At 36.4% G+C, this 21,916-nt stretch overlaps 1 protein-coding gene across 5 annotated transcripts in view; it reads right to left on the bottom strand.

Annotated features, from left to right (window-relative positions):
* The window catches only part of VAV3 (vav guanine nucleotide exchange factor 3), a 436,513-nt gene that overhangs the window by 61,005 nt on the left and 353,592 nt on the right, over positions 1-21,916 (bottom strand). For all 5 annotated transcript variants that reach the window (XM_033198397.1, XM_033198396.1, XM_033198399.1 and 2 more), the window contains one exon: positions 8,127-8,263. In XM_033198397.1, coding sequence (XP_033054288.1) covers positions 8,127-8,263 — 137 coding nt within the window. The remainder of the gene's footprint in view (positions 1-8,126; positions 8,264-21,916) is intronic.

Genomic DNA, 21,916 nt, shown 5'->3' with positions numbered 1-21,916 from the left:
TAGTAAGTCTAAGTACCCTGAGATCACCATGCTGTGAGGAAGATAAGGAGCCACTGAAGAAGTCAATGTGCAGAGAGCCTCCGCTGAGTTCCTAGACAAAGGCTAACACTAACTGCCAATCCTGTGGACACGGGCATTCGGGATCTTTCAGCGACTCCCAGCACCCCAACCATGAACTGAAGCAGAAGAACCACCTTATCATCCATAGCATTATGAGAAATAATAAATTGTTGTATAATAATCACAAAACTGAAACACCATCACAAGTTTGATAATGACAGTGAAAGAAACTCACAAACCTAGTTTCTTTAATTAGCATAAAGACAGCCACCATCCCAATATCCCTAAGGTGCATGAAGTTTAGGAAGGCAGCATGAGCTTCATCATAAACAACATGATTGTAAAAGAAGTGCTAGCGTGTAATAGTAAAGAGCTTGGACTCCTGTCCAGAATTCCTATGTTGAATCACAGCTCTGCTAAGTTACTAGCTATATGTCTTTGGGCAGGCTATTCAACCTCACAGTGGCTCAGTTCACTCATCCATAAAATGAGGATAATAATAGTAATTCATTTTATATAATTTTCATTAGTATGATATGTATTAACAAAGGTATTCTTAAAACTCTACCCTGTACATAAAAATGTATAGTGAACATCAGTTGTTGGTGCTATTGTTGTCATCATTACTATAAGGAAAGAATAAATAAGAGAGAATTCTGTCTGGTTAGAAGACACTGAAAATCAAAAATGCATTTAATACATCTACCATACTGAACATAATAGTTTAGCCTAGCCTACCTTAAACATGCTCAAAACAATTAGCCTGCAGTTGCTCGAAATAATATAACACAAAGTTTATTTTATAATAAAGTACTGAATAGCTGATATAATTTATTGAATACCGTACTGAAAGTGAAAAACAGGATGGTTGCATGGGTCCTCCAAGTATAGTTTCTACCGCATGTGTATCATTTTACACCATCGTGAAGTTGAAAAATCAGTAAATCAAACCATCATAAGTCAAGGACCATTTGTTTTTTGAACTGACTGAAAATGAAAATACACAGCTTTGCAAAATTTTGGGAAAGCACCAAAGTAGCACTTAGAAATAAATTTGCAGTACTAACTATATTAGCACCAGAAAGGAAAGTACACAAATCAGTGAGCAAACACCCAACCTTAACAAACTAGCAAAAGAAGAGCAAATTAAGCCCAAAAGAATAGACAGAAAGTAATAAAAATCAGAGCAGAAATCGATGATACAGGAGAAAAAAACAATAGAACCAATAAAGCCAAAAGCTGGTTCTATTAGAAGATCAATAAGACGTATACCTATCTAGTCGGATTGACCAAGGAAAAAAAGATACATTAGTGATACTGGGAATGAGACAGATAATACAATCACAGATTCTACAAATATTGAAAGGATAATGAAGAAACATTAGGAATAAAAATTCATGCCATTAAATTTGACAACTTAGACAAAATGGACAAATTCCTTGAAAACCACAAACTACCAAACTCACTCAAGGGGAAGCAAATAACCTGAATAGCCCTATGTTTGTTTTATAATTTTTTTTTTTTTTAACTTCTAGACCAGGTGTGCTGACTCACGCCTGTAATCCTAGCACTTTGGGAGGCTGAGGAGGGCAGATTACTTGAGGTCAGGAGTTTGACACCAGCCTGGGCAACACAGTGAAACTTCGTTTCTACTAAAAGTACAAAAATTAGCCGGGCAGGCATGGTGACGTTCACCTGTAATCCCAGCTACTCCTGTGGCTGAGGCATGAGAATTGCTTGAACCCGGGAGGCAGAGGTTGCAGTGAGCCAAGATCCTGCCACTGCACTCCAGCCTCTCCAGCCTGGGCGACAGAGTGAGAATCCGTCTCAAAATAAACAACAAAACGAAACCTTCTACTAAGGAAACTCTAGGCCTAAATAGCTTCCCTAGTAAATTCCATGAAACACTTCGGGAAGAAATAATGCTAATTCTATAAATCTCTTTTAGAAAATTGAAGAGAAGGGACTAGATCACAATTCATTCCTTGAACATTACATTATTACCCAAACCAGGCAAAGATATTACATGAAAATAAAACAAAATATAAAAAGGATAATATATAATTGCCATTTGGGATTTAATCATAGAAAAGAAATGTTGATTTAACATATGAAAATCAAATTTGCTACATTAATAAAAACAAAAAATTATATCATCATTTCAATGGATGCAGAAGAGCATTTGACAAAAATCCAACATCTATTACTGATGAAAACTTGCAGCAAACTAGGAATAGAAGGCAATGTCCTCAACTTGATGAAGGGCATTTATGAGAAACTACAGATAATGTCATACTTAATGGTAAGAGACTTAATGTTTTTCTCTAAGATCAGGAATAAGGCAAGGATATACTCTCTCATGACTTCTATTTGACATTTTACTAGACATTCTAGCCATTGCTACAAGTCAAGAAAAAGAAATAAAAAGCAATCAGATTGCAAAAGAAGAAGTAAAACTCTGTATTCATTGGCAACATGATGTCTACATTAAAAAACCTGTTGGAATCTACACAAGGAAAGCTACAAGAACTAGTAAGAGAATTTAAACGAGTTAAAGAATAAGAGATCAACATACAAAAAGCAATTGTATTTCTATATCTCACAATTTACAATAGAAATTAAAATTTTAAAACTCATTTATAATAGCATCAAAATGAAATGCGAAATAATTACAGATAAATATGACAAAGGATGTATATGACCTTAACTCTGAAAACTGAAAAACACTTCTGAGAATTAAAGACCTAAATAAATGAGGAGTATAGTATGTTCAGTGATTGGAAGACTCAATCTTGTTAGGATGTCAATTTTCCGATATTGATCTACAATTCCATGCGATCCCAATCAAAATCTCAACAAGCTTTTTTTTATTGGTGAAGTTGACAAGGTGATTGCAAAATTCATAGACACGCAAAGGACCAAAAAAACCCCCAAAATACCTATGAAAAGAGGAAAAGAATAAATTTGGAGGACTAACATTGTCTGACTTCAAGACATCTTATTAGCTGCAGTAATCAAGACAGCATCACATTGGTATAAAGATGGAGAAAGAAATCAATGTAACAAAATAGAGTACAGAAACAGACCCACATATATATAAAGATATGTATACCCACACACACATAAAGATATATATACATACACATATAAAATACACACACAAAGACATATACACACATATATAAAGATATATCTATACACACATATATAGATACATATACATAAATATATGTGTACACACACATAAAGATATAAATACACACATGTGTATGGACAACACATTATCTACAAACGTACAAAAACAAACAAATGAAAAAAAAACTGAGGGAGTGAACAGGCAAGCTACAGAATAGAGAAAATTTTTGCAATCTACCCATCTGACAAAGGGCTAATATTCAGAATCTACAAAGAATTTAAACAAATTTACAAGAAAAAATCAAACAACCCCATCAAAATTAGGCGAAGGATATGAACAGACACTTCTCAAAAGAAGACATTTATGCAGCCAACAGACACATGAAAAAATGCTCATCATCACTGGCCATCAGAAAAATGCAAATCAAAACCACAATGAGATACCATCTCACACCAGTTAGAATGGCAATCATTAAAAAGTCAGGAAACAAGGCTGGGCGCGGTGGCTCAAGCCTGTAATCCCAGCACTTTGGGAGGCCGAGACGGGTGGATCACGAGGTCAGGAGATCGAGACCATCCTGGCTAATATGGTGAAACCCCGTCTCTACTAAAAAATACAAAAAACTAGCCGGGCGAGGTGGCGGACGCCTGTAGTCCCAGCTACTCGGGAGGCTGAGGCGGGAGAATGGCGTAAACCCGGGAGGCGGAGCTTGCAGTGAGCTGAGATCCGGCCACTGCACTCCAGCCTGGGTGACAGAGCCAGACTCCGTCTCAAAAAAAAAAAAAAAAAAAAAAAAAGTCAGGAAACAACAGGTGCTGGAGAGGATATGGAGAAATACGAACACCTTTACACTGTTGGTGGGACTGTAAACTAGTTCAACCATTGTGGAAGACAGTGTGGTGATTCCTCAAGTATCTAGAACTAGAACTAGAAATATCATTTGACCCAGACATCCCATTACTGGGGATATACCCAAAGGATTATAACTCATGCTGCTATAAAGACACATGTACGTGTATGTTTATTGAGGCACTATTCACAATAGCAAAGACTTGGAACCAACCCAAATGTCCATCAGTGACAGACTGGATTAAGAAAATGTGGCACATATACACCATGGAATACTATGCAGCCATAAAAAAAGGATGAGTTCATGTCCTTTGTAGTGGCATGGATGAAGCTGGAAACCATCATTCTCAGCAAACTATCACAAGGACAGAAAACCAGACACCACGTGTTCTCACTCATAGGTGGGAATTGAACAATGAGAACACATGGACACATGGTGGGGAATACCACACACCCTGGCCTGTCGTGGGGTAGGGGGAGGGGGGAAAGACAGCATTAGGAGATATACCTAATGTAAATGACGAATTAATGGGTGCAGCACACCAACATGGCACATGTATACAGATGTAACAAACCTGCACATTGTGCACATGTACCCTAGAACTTAAAGTATAATAAAATAAAATAAAACAAAGTGGCATAATGAGTTAAAAAAAAAAAACCTCAAAATGAATCATAAATCTAAATGTAAAACCTAAAACTATAAGGCTTCCAGAAGATAACAAAGGAGAATGTCTTTGTAACTTTGGGGTAGGCAAAGATTTGTTAGATGTAATACCTTTAGCATGATCCATATAAAGAACAAATTAACAAATTGGACTACATAAAAGGTAAAAAATTCTGCTCTATGTATGACATTATCAAGAAAATAAAAAAAAAGCAAGTCACAGGTTAGGAGAAATATATGGAAATAAAATATTTTATAAAGGACTTTCACCCAAAATATCTAGGGAGCTCTGAAAGCCAAATAATCAAAAAATGCATGACTCATTAAAAAATCTGACAAAATATTTGAAAAAGCACTTCACCAGCAAAGTTATATAGATGGTAAATAAGCACACAAAAAGATGTTCAGCATTATTAGTGAATTAATGATTAACAAAATGCAAATCAAAACTACAATGAGACACCACTATATGCCTACTAGGATAAATACAATTTAAAATACTGGCTCAAGCTTGTAATCCTAGCTACTTGGCAGGCTGAGGTGGAAGGGATGCTTGAGGCCAGGAGTTCGAGAACAGCCTGGGCAACTTAGCTAGACACTATCTCTAAAAAATTAGCCAGGCATGGTGACACACGCCTGTTGTTCCAACTACTCAGGAGGCTGAGATGGGAAGATGGTTTGAGCCCAGGAATTTGAGGCTACAGTGAGTTATGACTGTACCACTATACTCCAGCCTGGGCAATAGAGCAAGACCCTGTATTAAAAAAAAAAAAAAAAAAAAAAAAAAAAAAAGAATGACTACACCAAATGTTGGCAAGGATAAGAGGCACCCAGAACTCTCAAATACAATTGGGAGAAATGTAACATGGTATAGGCACTTTGAAAAACAATTTAGTAATTTCTCAAAAATAAACATGTATCTACATATGACCTATACATTCCCCTCTTGGCATTAGTACCTAAGAAAAATAAAAGCATTATGTCCATACAAAGATTTATATTTGAATGTTCATAGAAGCTTTATTTGCAATAGCCAAAAACTAATAGCAACCTGAAAGTCCATCAACACGCTAACGGGTAAACAAATTGTGCTAGCTCCACACATGGAATGATAATCAGCAATAAAAAGAAAGAACTATTGTTACACATAGCAACATGATGGAATCTCAGGATAATCATGTTGTGTGAAATAAGCCACACAAAAAATAATACACACTATGTGATGCACATCAAATTCTAAAAAAATACAAACTCATCTCTAGTCTGAAAGCAGCACAGTGGTTGCTGAGGGTTGTTGGGTAAGGGAGAACAAAGCAACAGACAGGAGAATGATGGAGGGATTACCAAGAGGCACAAAAACCTTTAGGGATGATATTGGATATGTTTATTCTCCTGATTATAGTGATGGTTTCACTTATATATATGTGTGTGTTTGTTCAAACTTCTCAAATTGTACACTTAAACTATGCACAGTTTACCATCCATCTCAAAGTTTTTATATAAAGTCGCACTAATGATCCAAGAAGGAGTAGTTTCTGCAAGAGGTTGGCTTATGAATAGGACATGGAGTGGTAGAAATTGAGCATAGACTACTTCCCCAACAAGCTTAGCTTTGGTTGTGGAGGGTGACAGAGTGTCTGGCATAACCAGACAAAAGGTTGAGTCATGTATTTAATATGGGAGGAGACTGAGCATATTTATATGCTATAGAAAAGGAGCCAGTGGAGAGAATGAGGATGAAAATTTAGGAGTCAAAACCCAGCTGATGGAATACAGGATAAAAAGTTCAAGAAGAAAGATAAGTCTTGAATGTGAGGAACCTTATGGCTACAAAGGCAGGTATGTGTTCTGGTTAGGCTGACAGACACAGAAGTGGTCTGAAGAAGACCTTTCCTTTTCTGGGAAGGATGAAGTTTGGAAGGAGTGGGATACTTAAGAAGAATGGTGGAGCTTTGGAAAATTCATTGGCTACCACAGTTGAAATGGTGGTTAGAGATAAACGTTCAATCTTTGGGCATTCTTATATTAAGATGACAGACAATAAAATAGATTTAAGCAAATAAAATGGCTGTCCCTTCCACATGTGCACAGTTGATTATTATCCAACAGTCTTTTCTCTGATTTCTCTCTTTTTACCTCTAACCACATTTCACTCGTGATAATCTGTTGATCCTCACTTATTTTTCCATCAATGCACAATAGATTTTTTAACCACTTCTTTCCTCAACATCATTGGGAAATATTTCTAACATACACATGAAATTCAGGAATTTAATGAACAGCTTTATTCAATCTTAACATGATACCATATTTACCTAAGTTCAAAAAAAGTTTCAACCAAATACAAAGGTCCACGGGCCAAGAGAGATTTCATCATGGGCAAACATCAATATGCTCACTTACTTTTTACATTTCACAGATGTTATGAATAATGCCCAGAGCACCTCTGAGAACTCCAGGTATTACCGTGGGTAGGCAAAAAGCAAATATGGTCAGAAATGGCCACAGGCAAGCTAATTAGGTAGTTCCCCTGAAGTGAACTGTTAATATATTAAAGCCATGCAAATTAGATCATACCCACAGGTCCTAGGTTTGGATAAAATGCTCTGGTAAAGTAGGAATTTTTAATAAAAACGATAATTATGACCCCACAGCACTGATAGTATTTTTCTCTAGTGTTCCAATTTTTGTTGCCACTTTGGCATTAGTAAATATAAAAAAGGTTAATAAAAAATATTTTCCGCACATCATGTAATTTTTCTGAAGCTGAAAGCATGCAGTTTCTAAAGACAAGAGTCATTTTTCTTTAAGCAGTAATAAATCATGCATTAAATCTAACAAACTGTTGGACAGTGTCAGAGGCGTGTGAACCAGAGCGACTCCATCTTAAATAGGAGCTGGGTAAAAATGAGGCTGAAACCTACTCGGTTGCATTCCCAGAAAGTTAGGGCATTCTAAGTCACAGTATGAGACAGGAGGTTGGCACAAGATATAGGTCATAAAGACCTTGCTGATAAAACAGGTTGCAGTAAAGAAGCTGATTAAATCCTACCAAAACCAAGATGGCCACGAGAGTGACCTCTCGTTGTCCTCACTACTACACTGCCACCAGCGCCATGACAGTTTACAAATGCCATGACAACGTCAGGAAGTTATCCAATACGGTCTAAAAAGGGAAGGCATGAATAATCCACCCCTTGTTTAATATATCATCAAGAAATAACCATAAAAATGGGCAACCAGCAACCCTCGGGGCTGCTCTGTCTATGGAGTAGCCATTCTTTTATTCCTTTACTTTCTTAAACAACTTGCTTTTGCTTTGCACTGTGGACTTGCCCTGAATTCTTTCTTGGACAAGATTTAAGAATCCTCTCTTGGGGCTGGATCAGGACTCCTTTCCTGTAACAATAGTACCTGCCAAAACAGACTGTGTGCATCTCCTCTCAGAAGTTCAACCGTATCCCCGGCCTGGAGGTGTAAAGGGGGTCCTTCATGAAGAGCTGGGGGTGGTGTTCCAGAATAGTTCCGTATGACCTGCATCTTTGGTAAACCTGAAAATAAGCCAAACAAATTTTAGAACTGAAAAAACAATGATGTGTGAAGTCTACATGTACTTTACAAAAAAAAAAAAACCCATTATTAACATTAAAAAGTGTTAATACCACCAAGTCCAAGTAAACATTTTAAGTAACTACAATAGAATGCTTTTCAACTTATTATACGAGATGGTAATAGAATAAGACACATATTTATGCTATGATCTCTGAATACTTTTCCTCTCCCTTACCATCAATCTGTTTTTAGTTGAAAAAATATTTTTCCTTCAGCTGATACCTGCTTCATAAAAAACACATCACGTACAGTTTAATGGAAAAGAATAAATTTTTTCATCAGCTCTATCCTTTCTGCCTATTACTTTCCTCTTGGGCACTGGCTGATTTCATCACTGAGGAGGCTCACCCTTTCTGTGTATGTATCACATTGCCCGGTATATGGATCATATCTTAAGGTTACCTTTGTAATTCAAAAGCAAAAAGGTGATGGATGTGCCACTGCAATACTTAAGACATTTATATGGAGAAACTCTTCAGGCTCAAATTTAGGCTTGCAAAACAGACCCAACAAAGGGAACATGTCTAAGCCAATAGTACCAATGATATTTGAAATACAGATCCATTTCTTCTCTTTGTATTTCTTTGAATGCACAATGAAGGCCTCAGTTCAATATTTCATTTTTGAGAGAACAGCAGCTTCAATTGAACATGGGTCTAGGTGCAGCAATACTGGTCACAATGAACAACCTCACAGTCACTTACTCGTTTACAGGTGAAGCTGCTCCCAGCTAAGAGAGGTCCACTCATAAACATGATATTTTTTGCACATTTAAGGACTGAAGCCTTTATTATGCTTCAGAACTTTTTATTCTAATGATTAACCATGGTGAAGCTGTAACTGGCTGAAAATGCTGCACTAAACATGTAGAGAAGGATGAATGACTGTCATTCGGTACTAGATGTCTAAGTTACCTAGAAAAAACTCAAAAGCTACATGAAATGCTTCAGCAAACAGTTTATTAAAGTCCTCAAAATTCTTTTGAACAACCGTGCCAGAGGGAGAAAAACAAGTGTGATTATAAACTGAACAGACTAGAAAAGTTTTAGTCAACACTTGTTTATCAATCCAATCAGGAGGCAGAGGTTGAAAAACACTGTGCCCTTCACCCCAGTTTAGCTGCTGGGACTGCTGAGGCTTGTCAGGAGTTGCTACATCCTCCTTTGCTTCTGTTCTTGTGCCGCAGAACACCCAGAGGGATGATTTTAATCTCACATTCAGGGAGTATTTCCCTACCAGATGTCATAAGGTCTCACCCTAACAGCAACAGCAGATTTCATTGACTTTCCCCTAAACAACACTCTATAAGAGAACTCCTCTCAGGTAAATGTTTAACAGACTTGCTCTCGATACATTGCAAATGCCTTTAGTATAGAGTTTATTTTACACATTCTATTAAGTTGCTGCTGCTAATTTAAAATGAAACCTAAATATCCCATACACACAAGTGATTAAGAACTCCAACAGGTGGAAGAGGACGTAATATAAAGTAGAATAATTTTTTAAATGGAGTCTGGTTTGCATGATAGTTAACTCCATGTTTAAGGGAGAGAATTGCAGTTCACCTCTGTTTTATTGAGCACATCTAGGGCAAGGAAAGCATCTCATTTGGTAGACTGCCTGGGTAATTTTGTTTTTCTGACAGTTTTAAATAGAGGCAGAAGTCAAGAAAGAATATCTTTTAAACCTCAAACAGCTGATGTGGCCTCAAATACTGGGGCCAGTCCTGAGCCCTGGCCTTCACTGCAGTTTTCTGTTGCCAAGAGCCACAGGGATAAAAGCGAGCAGCACCTTGTGACAAATGATGGAAAGATCAGTTCCTTTATTGTCAACATGCCCAAGTCAATCATTCTTAAGAAGAAACAACTGAAAATTCATAGACTGTTTAGGAAAAAATTAACTTTGATGGCATTTCACCACCCAAATATATATTAGGAATTAAAATACAGAAATGCCTAGGCTCCATAAGAGGCTGTAAGGTGTTAGGGATGGAGCAATGCTGTCTCATATGTCTTTTTGTAGATGGATTGGAATGCCCACAACATGCCCATAACATGCAAAATTTAACATTACAAAGGGTACATACACTAGTATACTCCGGTCAAGTAATAGGACCTAGCTACGCTACAAAGTAGGAAAGATACACTGCTTTTCTAGTCCCACTTATTCCTAAGTGTTTTATTTACGCTCTCTCTTCTGGTATTGCTTTCTTCTTGGTTATGAGCTTCATTTAGGAAGTTCACCTAGTAGCACACTAGTATAGGTATGTTGCTGACCTCATCCCCAAAGCAAAAATGTGTAAACCTTGCCAAGCATTATGCTTAAGCCCAGGTAATACCCACTAGGACATTGTTATTAACCTCGATTCAGCCATAATGAACTTACAAAGTACAGTGTTTCTTCAACTCATATGGTTTTTTGCGGAATGGGTTGTGAGTTTATGATATAATGGAATTTTGTTGTTGTTGTTGTTGTTGTTTGGTCATTTGTTAGGGTTATCTTTGGCAATTTATTTCTGAGAGTCAGCGTTTCCCATTTCAGCATGATCTGTCGTCAGGAGTACAGAGATCCAAGGAGAAAAGGAATGAAACAAGGGCACAGCGATATAATGAATTCCGACACCTTGCCCTTTGCTTCTGATTTTAGCATATAGTAGGTGTTCTGCAATACAGGTGGGATAAATGGCTGCTTTCCAAAATGTCCTTTAATATTCTTCCTCTTATGAAAAAGGCACCATTACATTGCTAAGGACGTGAACACACTCGCATTAACTGAAAGATAAAAAATTGCAACTAAAATAAGAGGAAATGGCTTAAACTTGACGTCAGCACTCAATCATCAATACAATTCTTAACACAATTTACTGCCACAGCAGGCATCACTCTTCACAAATGAGATCAAGAACGGAGAATAAATTAGACTTACAGATGTTTATATTTCAAACAGCCATTTAGTATTAATTTAATGTAGGTATTCTTCTCCCCTTAGAAAATATGCCTCTGATAGGTTTTAACCTCTGTTTAAAAATGTCCAGGGCAGAACATTCACCACGTGTCCCCATGACAACTCAGTTATTGTTGCATAGAGTTTATTAATAAGGTCTTCTTGAAACTTACTTAAAAATCTCTATGTAACTTCTCTCCATTGACCTACTGCCTACCATCTGGAATTATGCTGAAGGCAGCAAATCTCCTTTTCATAGATTAGTCTTTCAAAATTTGGTCAGGCTTAAAATCCCCAGTTCCTTAAAAAACTGCATATTTTCCCTTGGCTATCATACTTCAAGGGAGGCTGAGGTGCAAAGTAGTGTAAACTACAAAAGGTGAACTCTAAATTTCCTCACTGACAGTGATTAACTGGAAACAGACAGTCATATTCCTTAAAAAGGGACAAGAAATACACATTTCATTATATTATAAACTCACAACTAATCCCAGAAAGTTGCTTCTCTCTTCTTGGGAAAATACAGACCCAACAATTGTTTAGTTTCTCTCCACTCCAGAACTTTATTTACAACAGACATGTTAGCTGAGTTACAGTGTTGCTCACCCAAATCTGAATATTTATATTGCAACTACCTTCAGACATTAAATGCAAAATTATCACATGTACTTTCAACATATGTATTTGGGCAATCTTAGAAGTTCCTAAAACTTTTATGTAATCAATTATAATTATCCAAGGGAATATGATTAAAATACTAAGCCAAAATTAGATCTCCTGCCAGATGTTTAATTATTTTACCTTGTTTTATCCCCACAACAAAAGCTTTGTTGTACAGCTAACTATGCCCTTAATATATAACTTGACAGTTTTGCTCATTAACTTTTGTTCACACTAGTACTTGTGCTTGGTCTTAAATCAGACAAGATCCCCAAGTCAAACTTATGCAGGAGGAATTAACAAACAAATTAGCAATATTAAAATGATAGTTATACTCTACTAATAGTCATGTGTTTCTGGTTGAATAAAACTAAAGCTACATGTAGGTACATAGAATGCTAGAGTTTCCCAAAACAATACAGAAGTGTTTTTAAAAGCAAGACCTGAAACAAAATTTCCTTTCAAATCTGAATTCAGTACCACTAAGAGTGACACAGGCCAAGTGACACATGTACTTTTTTAAAAAGTTAATTCTAAGTAGAATCCTATTAGAAAATTTTCTAGATATAAACTATTTCACTAATAATTTTCACATAAACTTTCAAACTTCAATGAACTGAACAGCTAATTGTAGGAGCATCAACCACTGTGTCTTCTAAGCAGGGCAAGAAGAGCAATTGCTACAATATAGATTAGTATCTATTCATGATGCTGATATCACCGCCCTAATGCAATGGGCTTCCCCAAGGCAATAACTTAGAGGAGAGTGCTGCCTACTAGATAAATGGGCTGTCAGTAATATGCTAGCCTTTCACCTCTGAGGCCCAATTTAAAATCTAAACACAGCCACATTAAAAAATAATTAGTTTTACAAGATATCAGAAAATGTAGATGGTTTATCCTGGGAAACTGATCACAAGCATAACATATTCATTCATTCATCAAATGTGACTTCAGCATTCCATAAGTGCTAGGCGTGGCAGTTTCAGAGGAAAGCAAGGGAAAGTATCCCGCCTTCAAACAGCCTATAGTCAGTCCATGGAATAGACAGACAGGTGAACTCGAAGATAACAATACAACTGGGCATGGACTTCTATCCTGAGGGAACTTTAAAAAAATAAATGCTCATATCTATAAAAATTTTAGGAAATTTTCCTTTCATAATTCTTGGGTAAGACCCTAAAATGTGTACTTTATTTTTTCTATAAATTTCCTAGGTGTGACATCTGAACTCTGGCCAAGTTTGAGAATCACATTCTTGTGGGTACATGTGCAAAACACCATGACCAACACCTACCACTGCCAAATTTGCTTTTGAGAAAATTACAGTGAAATGAGTGCTGCCTGTCATCTTCCCAACTAAAAAACCCTTTATAAGTTGACATCTGGACCTTTCCTGATACAAGTCTACAATCTAAGAATCAGGTCCCCATGACCAGGCTGAGCCGGGGATGCTAGGTGCTGGGATTCCCCTGCCATCACCACTTGCAAGGCTCTTTCTAAGAAAGCATGACTTTTTCATCGATTTGCTGGTCTTCAGAGAGGAGTAAAAGGAACCACAGCATGGAAACCATCTGCTACAACAGAAGCAGGCAATTTGGTGGAAAACAAACTGGTCTAAAGAACTGACTGTTCACAAAGGGAACACTCCCCATCAATAATTTTTAAAATTTTCACCAGAGAAGACTACATTATTTTTATAAACAATGATGACTCAAATAATGGAAACAGCACTGTCACAGCTCATATACAAACAAGGATAAGGCAGAGATGCCTTCCTTCAACTTCACAACCACTGACTAGTCACTCTTTGGCACTGTCTACTGGAGTATTAGTGAATCATGAATCAAGGATGAAAGATATGATAATGTCTTTGGAAGATTTTTTCACCTTTATTAAAAAGGTGTTTATAGGCTACCAAATATAAAATAACTATAAAATTTCATGTGTTACTTGAAAATCCATGCAAATTTAACATTCTGTTCTGTTATACATGTACATTTTATTAGAAAAAATGTTTTCCTAAAATATTTCAGGTCAAAGCTTCAGGAGAAAATGCCATGTACTTGGCAGACCCTTGGCAAACAGCTATTCCCAGGAATGTAAGGAATCCAGTTTCAGAAGCATAGCCCTGAGCTATCTTATCATCTTCTTTAAAGATAGAAAAAGAACACAACTGCACAATTTTACAGAGTATTATCACCTAGTCTAACCACCTTATTTGTCACATTATAAAACTAAATACTAAAATAAATCGTTTAAAGTCAACAGTTAATCAGAATCAAAAATTGAACAAAAATCCAATTTATAGATTCTTAGTTCAGGCTTCCCTACTTGAGGTTACTCATTCTATGCAACCTACAGGGAATGAGACTGGTAGAAAAGAGGCCGCCTGACATGGCTGATGTATGTTTCAGGATGATCTGAGTCACATGTCTGGTGTTATCTTGAGAAGCAGGAAAGCAGGAGGTAGAACTTTTCTTCAAGTGGTGAACAACTGAGAGCTCACCAACATTAGGTGAATTCCAGGAGGAAGGTAATAACTTCCAGTAATCTATTCTAAAAACAGAGCCTCAAAAGCCCACAAAAAAAAAAAAAAAAAAAGCAAGCACTGTATTGGACAATCTGTAGAACTCTTAGAACCTGACACATCCATATGCAGCTCTGTGGACGTGTGAGCTAGCAGCCACAGGTAGTTCTTTCTACATAAGGTTATTATCACTTAAATAACATTATTCTGCTCATCTGACTACACCCAAGTAATTCAGGGCTGGTGATTAACTCAACTCAAAGACTGCAATAAATAGGCTTAACATGCGAGACACCAGTGGCTGAAGAGGAGGCCAAGAGAGACAGTCTAAAGGAGCAGCCCTCATTGAAGAATATTTGCTCTTACAGAACATGGAAGCAGGAGGCAGATATCTAAGTCAGCAAAGAACAATTTCTGACTTCTGTAAAGAAAAGATGACTGAGATCACTAGTTTATAAAATGGTTGGTCCAGAAAGATTCCCTTAAAGCCTCCTGTACTCTTCCCTTCTTCTAAGGAGCTGAGGTCCAGAGTGATTATTGAGATGATCCCCTTGGCTTTTTTTTTTTTTTATCTCCTACCATAAACGCCCAGCTCCCAGACCAACTGAGCATGTTTCCTTTCTCGCAACCAAAATGAACCATTATCAGTTCACTCATAAAGAATATCTAAAGGAGAAAGTAAGATAACAGCGTAAAGGTAAAAATGATTCAGGGCACTTTGCAAGAACCTAATTTTCCTTCTTTGTTCTATGGGTTCATTCATTCATTCAACAAATATTTACAGATCATTCATGCACTGATACTGGCTTTGCACTGGGAATGCTACCATAAATAAGACTGAACACATCCCTCCCTCATAAAGCTCATATTTTAGTGGAGAAGACAAACACAAAAGCAAATGAATCAATATACTACTACCAAATAAAAGTATCATAAAGAACCACTTACAAAGAGATTCTGGATTAGAGAGTGACAGGGGTGTGTGTGGAGTGGGGGATGCTTTATTTAAGGGAAGGCCACCAGGTCAGGGTTAAGACCTGAGGAGAAGACAGTAGGTATTTGGGAGGAAAAATTTAACAGGCAAATTGAGCCCTATGCATGAATGCTCTGAAACTGGAATGAACTTGAAAGTACTTGAGGGACTGAAAAAAGGTCAGTAAAACTGCATGAAAGCAATGGATAAAATTTAAACTTGATAATATGCAGTTCTGAGGGTCTGGCCCATTTCCTCCACTCCTTTCCTACACTCATTCTGTGAATTATTTGAAATTTATTGAACAGGTCAAGTTTTCATTAACATACTTTACCTTGTTCCTGGCATATACTTACTGATGTCTGAATATTCAGTTCACCCCCCAACCCAAGGGAAAAAATAATCTGAACCACTATTCTCACGTCTTAAAACTCAAATATAATTTCTACTTATAAACCCATTGCTATAGACTAAATGTTTATGTATCCCCAAATACATATGCTGACATGTAATTCCCAACGTGATAGTATTAGGAGGTAGAGCCTTTGAGAGGTAATTAGGCCACAAGGGTGGAGCCCCACATGCAGAATTCCTGCCCTTGTAAAAGAGGTCCTAAGAGCTCCCTCACTCCATCTACCATGTGAGAACACCGAGAAGACAGCCATCTGTAATGGCCCTTGCCAGACACTGAATCTACTGGCACCTTAATTGTAGATTTCTCAGACTCCAGAACTGTCAGCTGTCATTTATAAACCACAGAGTCTATGGTATTTTGTTGGAGCAGCCTGAACAGACTAAAACACCTACCAACATTCCCTTAAGTGCATTTTAAGTGCCTTAAACATACACTCCTTTAGATACTCAGTCTTCTTGCTTCAGTACCACTCAATACACCAACAGTATTTATTTAGCTGGTATAAAGTGTAGGTACCACACTATAGCACCTTTCTTTGTGTTTTGGCACAGAGTTTATATCTACTAGACTGTGACCAAACACTATGGTGCCATAGTTGTGTTCTTTATCTCAATTATTATTATTATTATTTTTTGAAAAGGAAGGAAGGAAGGAACAAAGGAAGGAAGGGAGGGACCCTTTCTCTTCCAAAGGCCACCCTTCCAAATATGCATGTGCAAACACACATGCACATACACTTGATTATATCTCCAAAATTTCTGTCTAATCAAACCATTTCTTCCCACCTTCATTTCTACCTCCCAGTTCAAGCACTGTCTTTCTAATTGGCTTTTCCTCATCCAATCTTATAACATCTGACCATCCTACACATAAGGTCTGATTAAAAACATAATAAATTATATAATAAGTTTCCTATTAAAAACTTGCTCACTGGACTTAAAATTAAATTTGAACTCCTGGTGATTGCATATAAGACCCTATATATTTTCTGGTCCCTGGTAACTCTCCAGTTTCATCTTGTTCCAGCCTCACACTTGCTCACTCTTTTCAGTCATGACTTTCTTATGGTTCCTTAAATACCTGGAGCAAGTAGGTCTATCACAGATGAGTGAACCAGAGCAACTCCATCTTGAATAGAAGCTGGGTAAAATAAGGCTGACACCTACTGAGCTGCATTCCCAGACGGTTAAGGCATTCTAAGTCACAGGATACGATAGGAAGGCAGCACAAGATACAGGTCATAAAGACCTTGCTGATTGCAGTAAAGGAGCTGACTAAATCTCACCAAAACCAAGATGGTCATGAGAGTGACCTCTCCTAGTCCTCAATGCTACACTCCCCCCGTGCCATGACAGTTTATAAATGCCAGGGCAATGTCAGGAAGTTGCCCTACATGGTTTAAAAAGGGGAGGCATGAATAATCCACCCCTTGTTTAGCAAATCATCAAGAAATAACCACAAAAATGGCCAATCAATAGTCCCTGGGGCTGCTCTGTCTATGGAGTAGCCATTACTTTATTCTTTTATTTTCTTAATAAAGTTGCTTTCACTTTACTCTATGAACTCACCTGAATTATTTCTTGTGCAAGATCCAAGAACCCTCTCTTGCGGTCTGGATTGGGACCCCTTTCCTGTAACAGGTCCAGCCAAGGCAGTCTACATTATGAACTTGCAATTCACGCAGTTATCTGTTTACTTGTTAGTATCTCTCTCCTCTTGCTTTCATATATATATTTATGTTGCCTAAATTTGTATGATAAACATTTATTTTCATAGCCAAATTTACCTTCTAATGATACAAATATTCAGTTATTATTGGTATTATGGAAACAAACTGCCACTTGATCATTAGTTTTTACTTGCTTTTAAACTACTTTTATTTATTTGTGTTTCTACCCAACTATCAATATGCTATGTGTAACTGAAATTTTCCAAAAAAAAAATTGTTTTTGACATGTAAAACTGCTTTTATATTTCTTAAAGGTTCTTACTAAGGCCCTCTTAATTATTTATACTCATTCTGAATACACTTTAAATGAGATGACTTGCATCACTTATGTTAAAGAAAAACACCCAACTTTTTTATTTCCTATACACTCAATTATTTGCTTGCTTTTATTTTTCTCTGTTCTCTTGACCTCCCTCCTTCCTGTGATCATCTTGCTTGAGTAGTAGAGAGCATATTCAGATGCATTCCCAAAAGATTCAGATTCATGCAGACAGGGTTTATTGATTTATAAGCTAAAATGAAGAGCATGTGCAATTGGTATTTCTGACTGGCAAAGTTTCAGAGAATGCAAATGACTCTGCACCATCATTTTGATGTGCTGATTTTTTTTTTAAGAGGCTATGGAGTCCTTAGGTCAGAGACCAATTATCAACATATCTACAGAAAAATGCACATAAATTGAACAATCTCTCTACCCTTCTTACAAACAGTCTTCCATAACAAACTTCTGAAACAGAACAAGGGAATGCAAAAGAGCAGTCTTTTATTTATAAAATGGTGCTACAATTAAAATATTTACTTGGAAGAATTTCTAACCTACTCAGTCTTTGAAAACTTCTATGAGTCCACTTTCAAACTCTGAGGATCCACAATCACCACAATATCTAACAGGTAACTCTAAGGTTTAGTCCCTCCCTTATTTTTATTTGAATTTTTCCTCCTTAACCTTTTTCTGAAGTGAAAAAAGGAATTCAAGTCAGATAGAACCATTTAGTTACAATCTTATGGATTCAGACATGAGCGGAGTGAATATATACATTTATCAGTTTAAAATCAAGCAAATGTATACTCAAAGTATTACTCAAATGTATACTCAAATGTATTACTCAAAGCCACCGATATTTCATAGGAGGTGGCTAACTGTGTGTCTTCATTTTTTGAAAATAGGTAAAATTTTTCATCTAAATTTCCTTTCACTGGGGCCAAGTGTCAACCACCAACATTAACTGAAAAAACTGCCCCCTTCCCAGGAACACTCCTTCTTAACAGTGTCTATAATAAAGAGAGGGGAAAACATCAGAAACCATGCTGATTTGTGTATTCTTTTGAAGAAATACTGTTCTGACCATGAAAACACTACATGCTTACAGTATAGCGACTGTGTCAAAGAAGGTTCTTATTTAGCCAAATATTTTCATGTACATATGAAGCAACTTAAGTCCAGTTGCATATTCTAGCTAAAAGCAAAAGTGGTGTTCTTTCCAAAAGCATTTTATTACCCACTAAGGGTGGAATCCTTGATTGACTGAGAAAAACAAGTTTAGATTAGATTACAGAAAGGTCACAAGTACTTATTTCAGATCTCAATACTTGAAGAATGCATCACTACTCTTTCCCAAGAAAGCTGGAAAAGAAATCAGATTCAAAATCTTTCAGTGAGAATGATAGTTTCTATAGGCAACAGTAAATCCTTAAGATTATTATAGGAATTTCAGAGATTTAGTTTCAAAACCTCTACAACCCTGGGATTATAATATTGGAAATATATATTCTGTCTCCTTCCTATAAATTAATTGGGAATACTAAAAATTTAAGGCATTATCCTATAAGCTTTTGTCATCTACAATTTTTCAATGTAAAATGCTTGAAATGTAGGTGAATATTAACTGTAGGAATAGTACTGGTATTGCTTTGTCCTTTGATACTTCAATATTTTTCCCCCAACCATCCATCTGAAAACTATTAACTCTCTCCCTGACCTTTCTTCCTTTTTCCCTTACTCTTTTTGTCATTAGTCTAATTATCTCTCCAAATTTTTTTTCCATCTTTTTCTACATAAAGAGTTTCTTTAATCAACTTTATTTAAGTACCAAAATTATATTATGGTTTTCATTTATTCAAATGTAGCATAATAAGCTACTCAGAAAAGTCAGCCTTTCCCTTATCCTCACAAAGCTTAGAGTCTAACAGGGAAAAGGAAAATATTAGACATATAGTGGCTTCTAGTCATATGAAAATAATAATGAAATAGTACCTACATTCTAAAAGTATAATAAAAATATACAACAATAAAAATGTAAACTATAGGCTACAAAGAAAAATAAGAATGTTAAAATAATAACAAATTGTGCCAAGAAGTTATAAATCATCTGGTAGGCAGTTACACTGGTAACATTAGGGTTATACATAGAAAAGACAAACTGAAATAAAACTTTCAGTTCTGCCTCATTTCTCAACTAAAACATCAGTGACACTTAGCACAAAGTTCACATGCACAACTGTTCAATTACAGTTTCTGAAAGCACCTGAACATAACATAAAGTCAAAGCAATCCTGGACAAATAGAACAAAGCTGGAGATATCACACTATCTGACTTCAAAATATAATACACATCTATAGTAGCCAAATCAGCATGGCACTGGCATAAAAACAGACACATAGATCAATGGAACAGAATAGAAACTCAGATATAAATCCATGCATTTACAGCCAATTCATTTCTGATAAAGGTGCCAAGAACATACAATGAGGAAAGGGTAATCTCTTCAGTAAATGGTGCTGGGAAACTGGATACCCAGGTACAGAAGTAAAAAGCTAGACCCCTGTATCTCAGCATATACAAACATGTACTAAAGACTCAAATCTAAGGCCCCAAACTATGAAACTACTAGAAGAAAACCTCACAGAAATGCTCCAGGACATTGGTCTGGGAAAAGGTTTTTTGTGTAAGACCTCAAAAGCAAAGGCAACAAAAGCAAAAATATAACAGGATTACATTAAGCTAAAAAGCTTCTGAACAGCAAAAGAAACAATCAACAATATAGCGAATGGGAGAAAATATTTGTGAACATTCATCTGACAAGGAATTAATAATTAGAATATAGAAGGGGCTCAAACAACTCAGAATAAACAAATAATCTAATTTAAAAATGAAATAAGATCTGAGTAGACATTTTTCAAAAAAGACATATTAGTGGTCAACAGGTATATGAAAAATGGTCAATACCAATAACCATCAGGGAAATTCAAATCAAAACTACAGTGAGATATCATCTTACCCCATTTAGAATAGCTTTTATCAAAAAGAGGATAACAAACACCAGTAAGGGTATGGAGAAACGGGAACCTGCATATCTATTGGTGGTAATACTGATTAGTCCAGCCACTGTGGAAAATAGTATAGACACTCATGAAAAAACTAAAAATCCACCAATTCCACTACTGGGTATATAGCCAAAAGAGAGGAAATCAATATATTCAATTGATACCTGCACTCCCATGTTTATTGTAACACTATTCATAATAACTGAAATATGGAAATCAACCTAAATGTCCATCAATGGATGAGTGGATAAGAAAATATGGCATATATACACAATCAAATATTATTCATCCATACATGTAGCCATAAAAAGGAATGAAATCCTGTCATTTGCGGCAATATGGATGGAACTGGAGGTTATTATGTTAAGTAAAATAAGCCAAGCATAGAAAGGCAAATATTGCATGTTCTCCCTCCTATGTGAGAGCTAAGAATGTGGAACTCACGAAGATACAGTATATCCGCGGTTACTAGAGGCTGGGAAGTGGGGTAGTAGGTAGCAGATGAAGAGATTAATGGGTACAAATATATACTTAGCAGAAAGACCTGATGTTCAATAGATCAGTACGGTGACTACAGTTAACATTAATCCATTGTATATTTCAAAATAGCCAGGAGAGCACAATTCAAATGTTCCAAGCATAAAGAAAAGACAAATACATAAGGTGGTAGATATCCCAATTAACCCTGATATGACTATATCAGTGTATCAAATTGTTGCACGTACTCCAAAAGTATATACATCTATTATATATCAAAACAAATAAGTAAAAATATAAAAAAGAAATTATCCTAGCTCTCTGTGCTGCCTGCAATGTCCTTTCCTCTCTGACCACCTATGACAGTCTTTCCTGAGAGTAGAAAAAGAGTAAACATTAAAACATTACTCCTGCATATAAGCCTAACTTCTGACCTCAGCATAAGCAACAATACACAACACATTTACACATTTTCCATTTTCAGTCAAGACGATCATTTCTATTTCTTCTTTCTCTTTTTTTTTTTTTTGAGATGGTGTG

Source organism: Trachypithecus francoisi, unplaced genomic scaffold, assembly GCF_009764315.1.
Source record: "Trachypithecus francoisi isolate TF-2019V2 unplaced genomic scaffold, Tfra_2.0 Lachesis_group5, whole genome shotgun sequence".
Lineage (NCBI taxonomy): Eukaryota > Metazoa > Chordata > Mammalia > Primates > Cercopithecidae > Trachypithecus > Trachypithecus francoisi.
The sequence above is the reverse complement of the archived record's forward strand: the minus strand, read 5'-3'. Positions and strand labels throughout refer to the sequence as shown.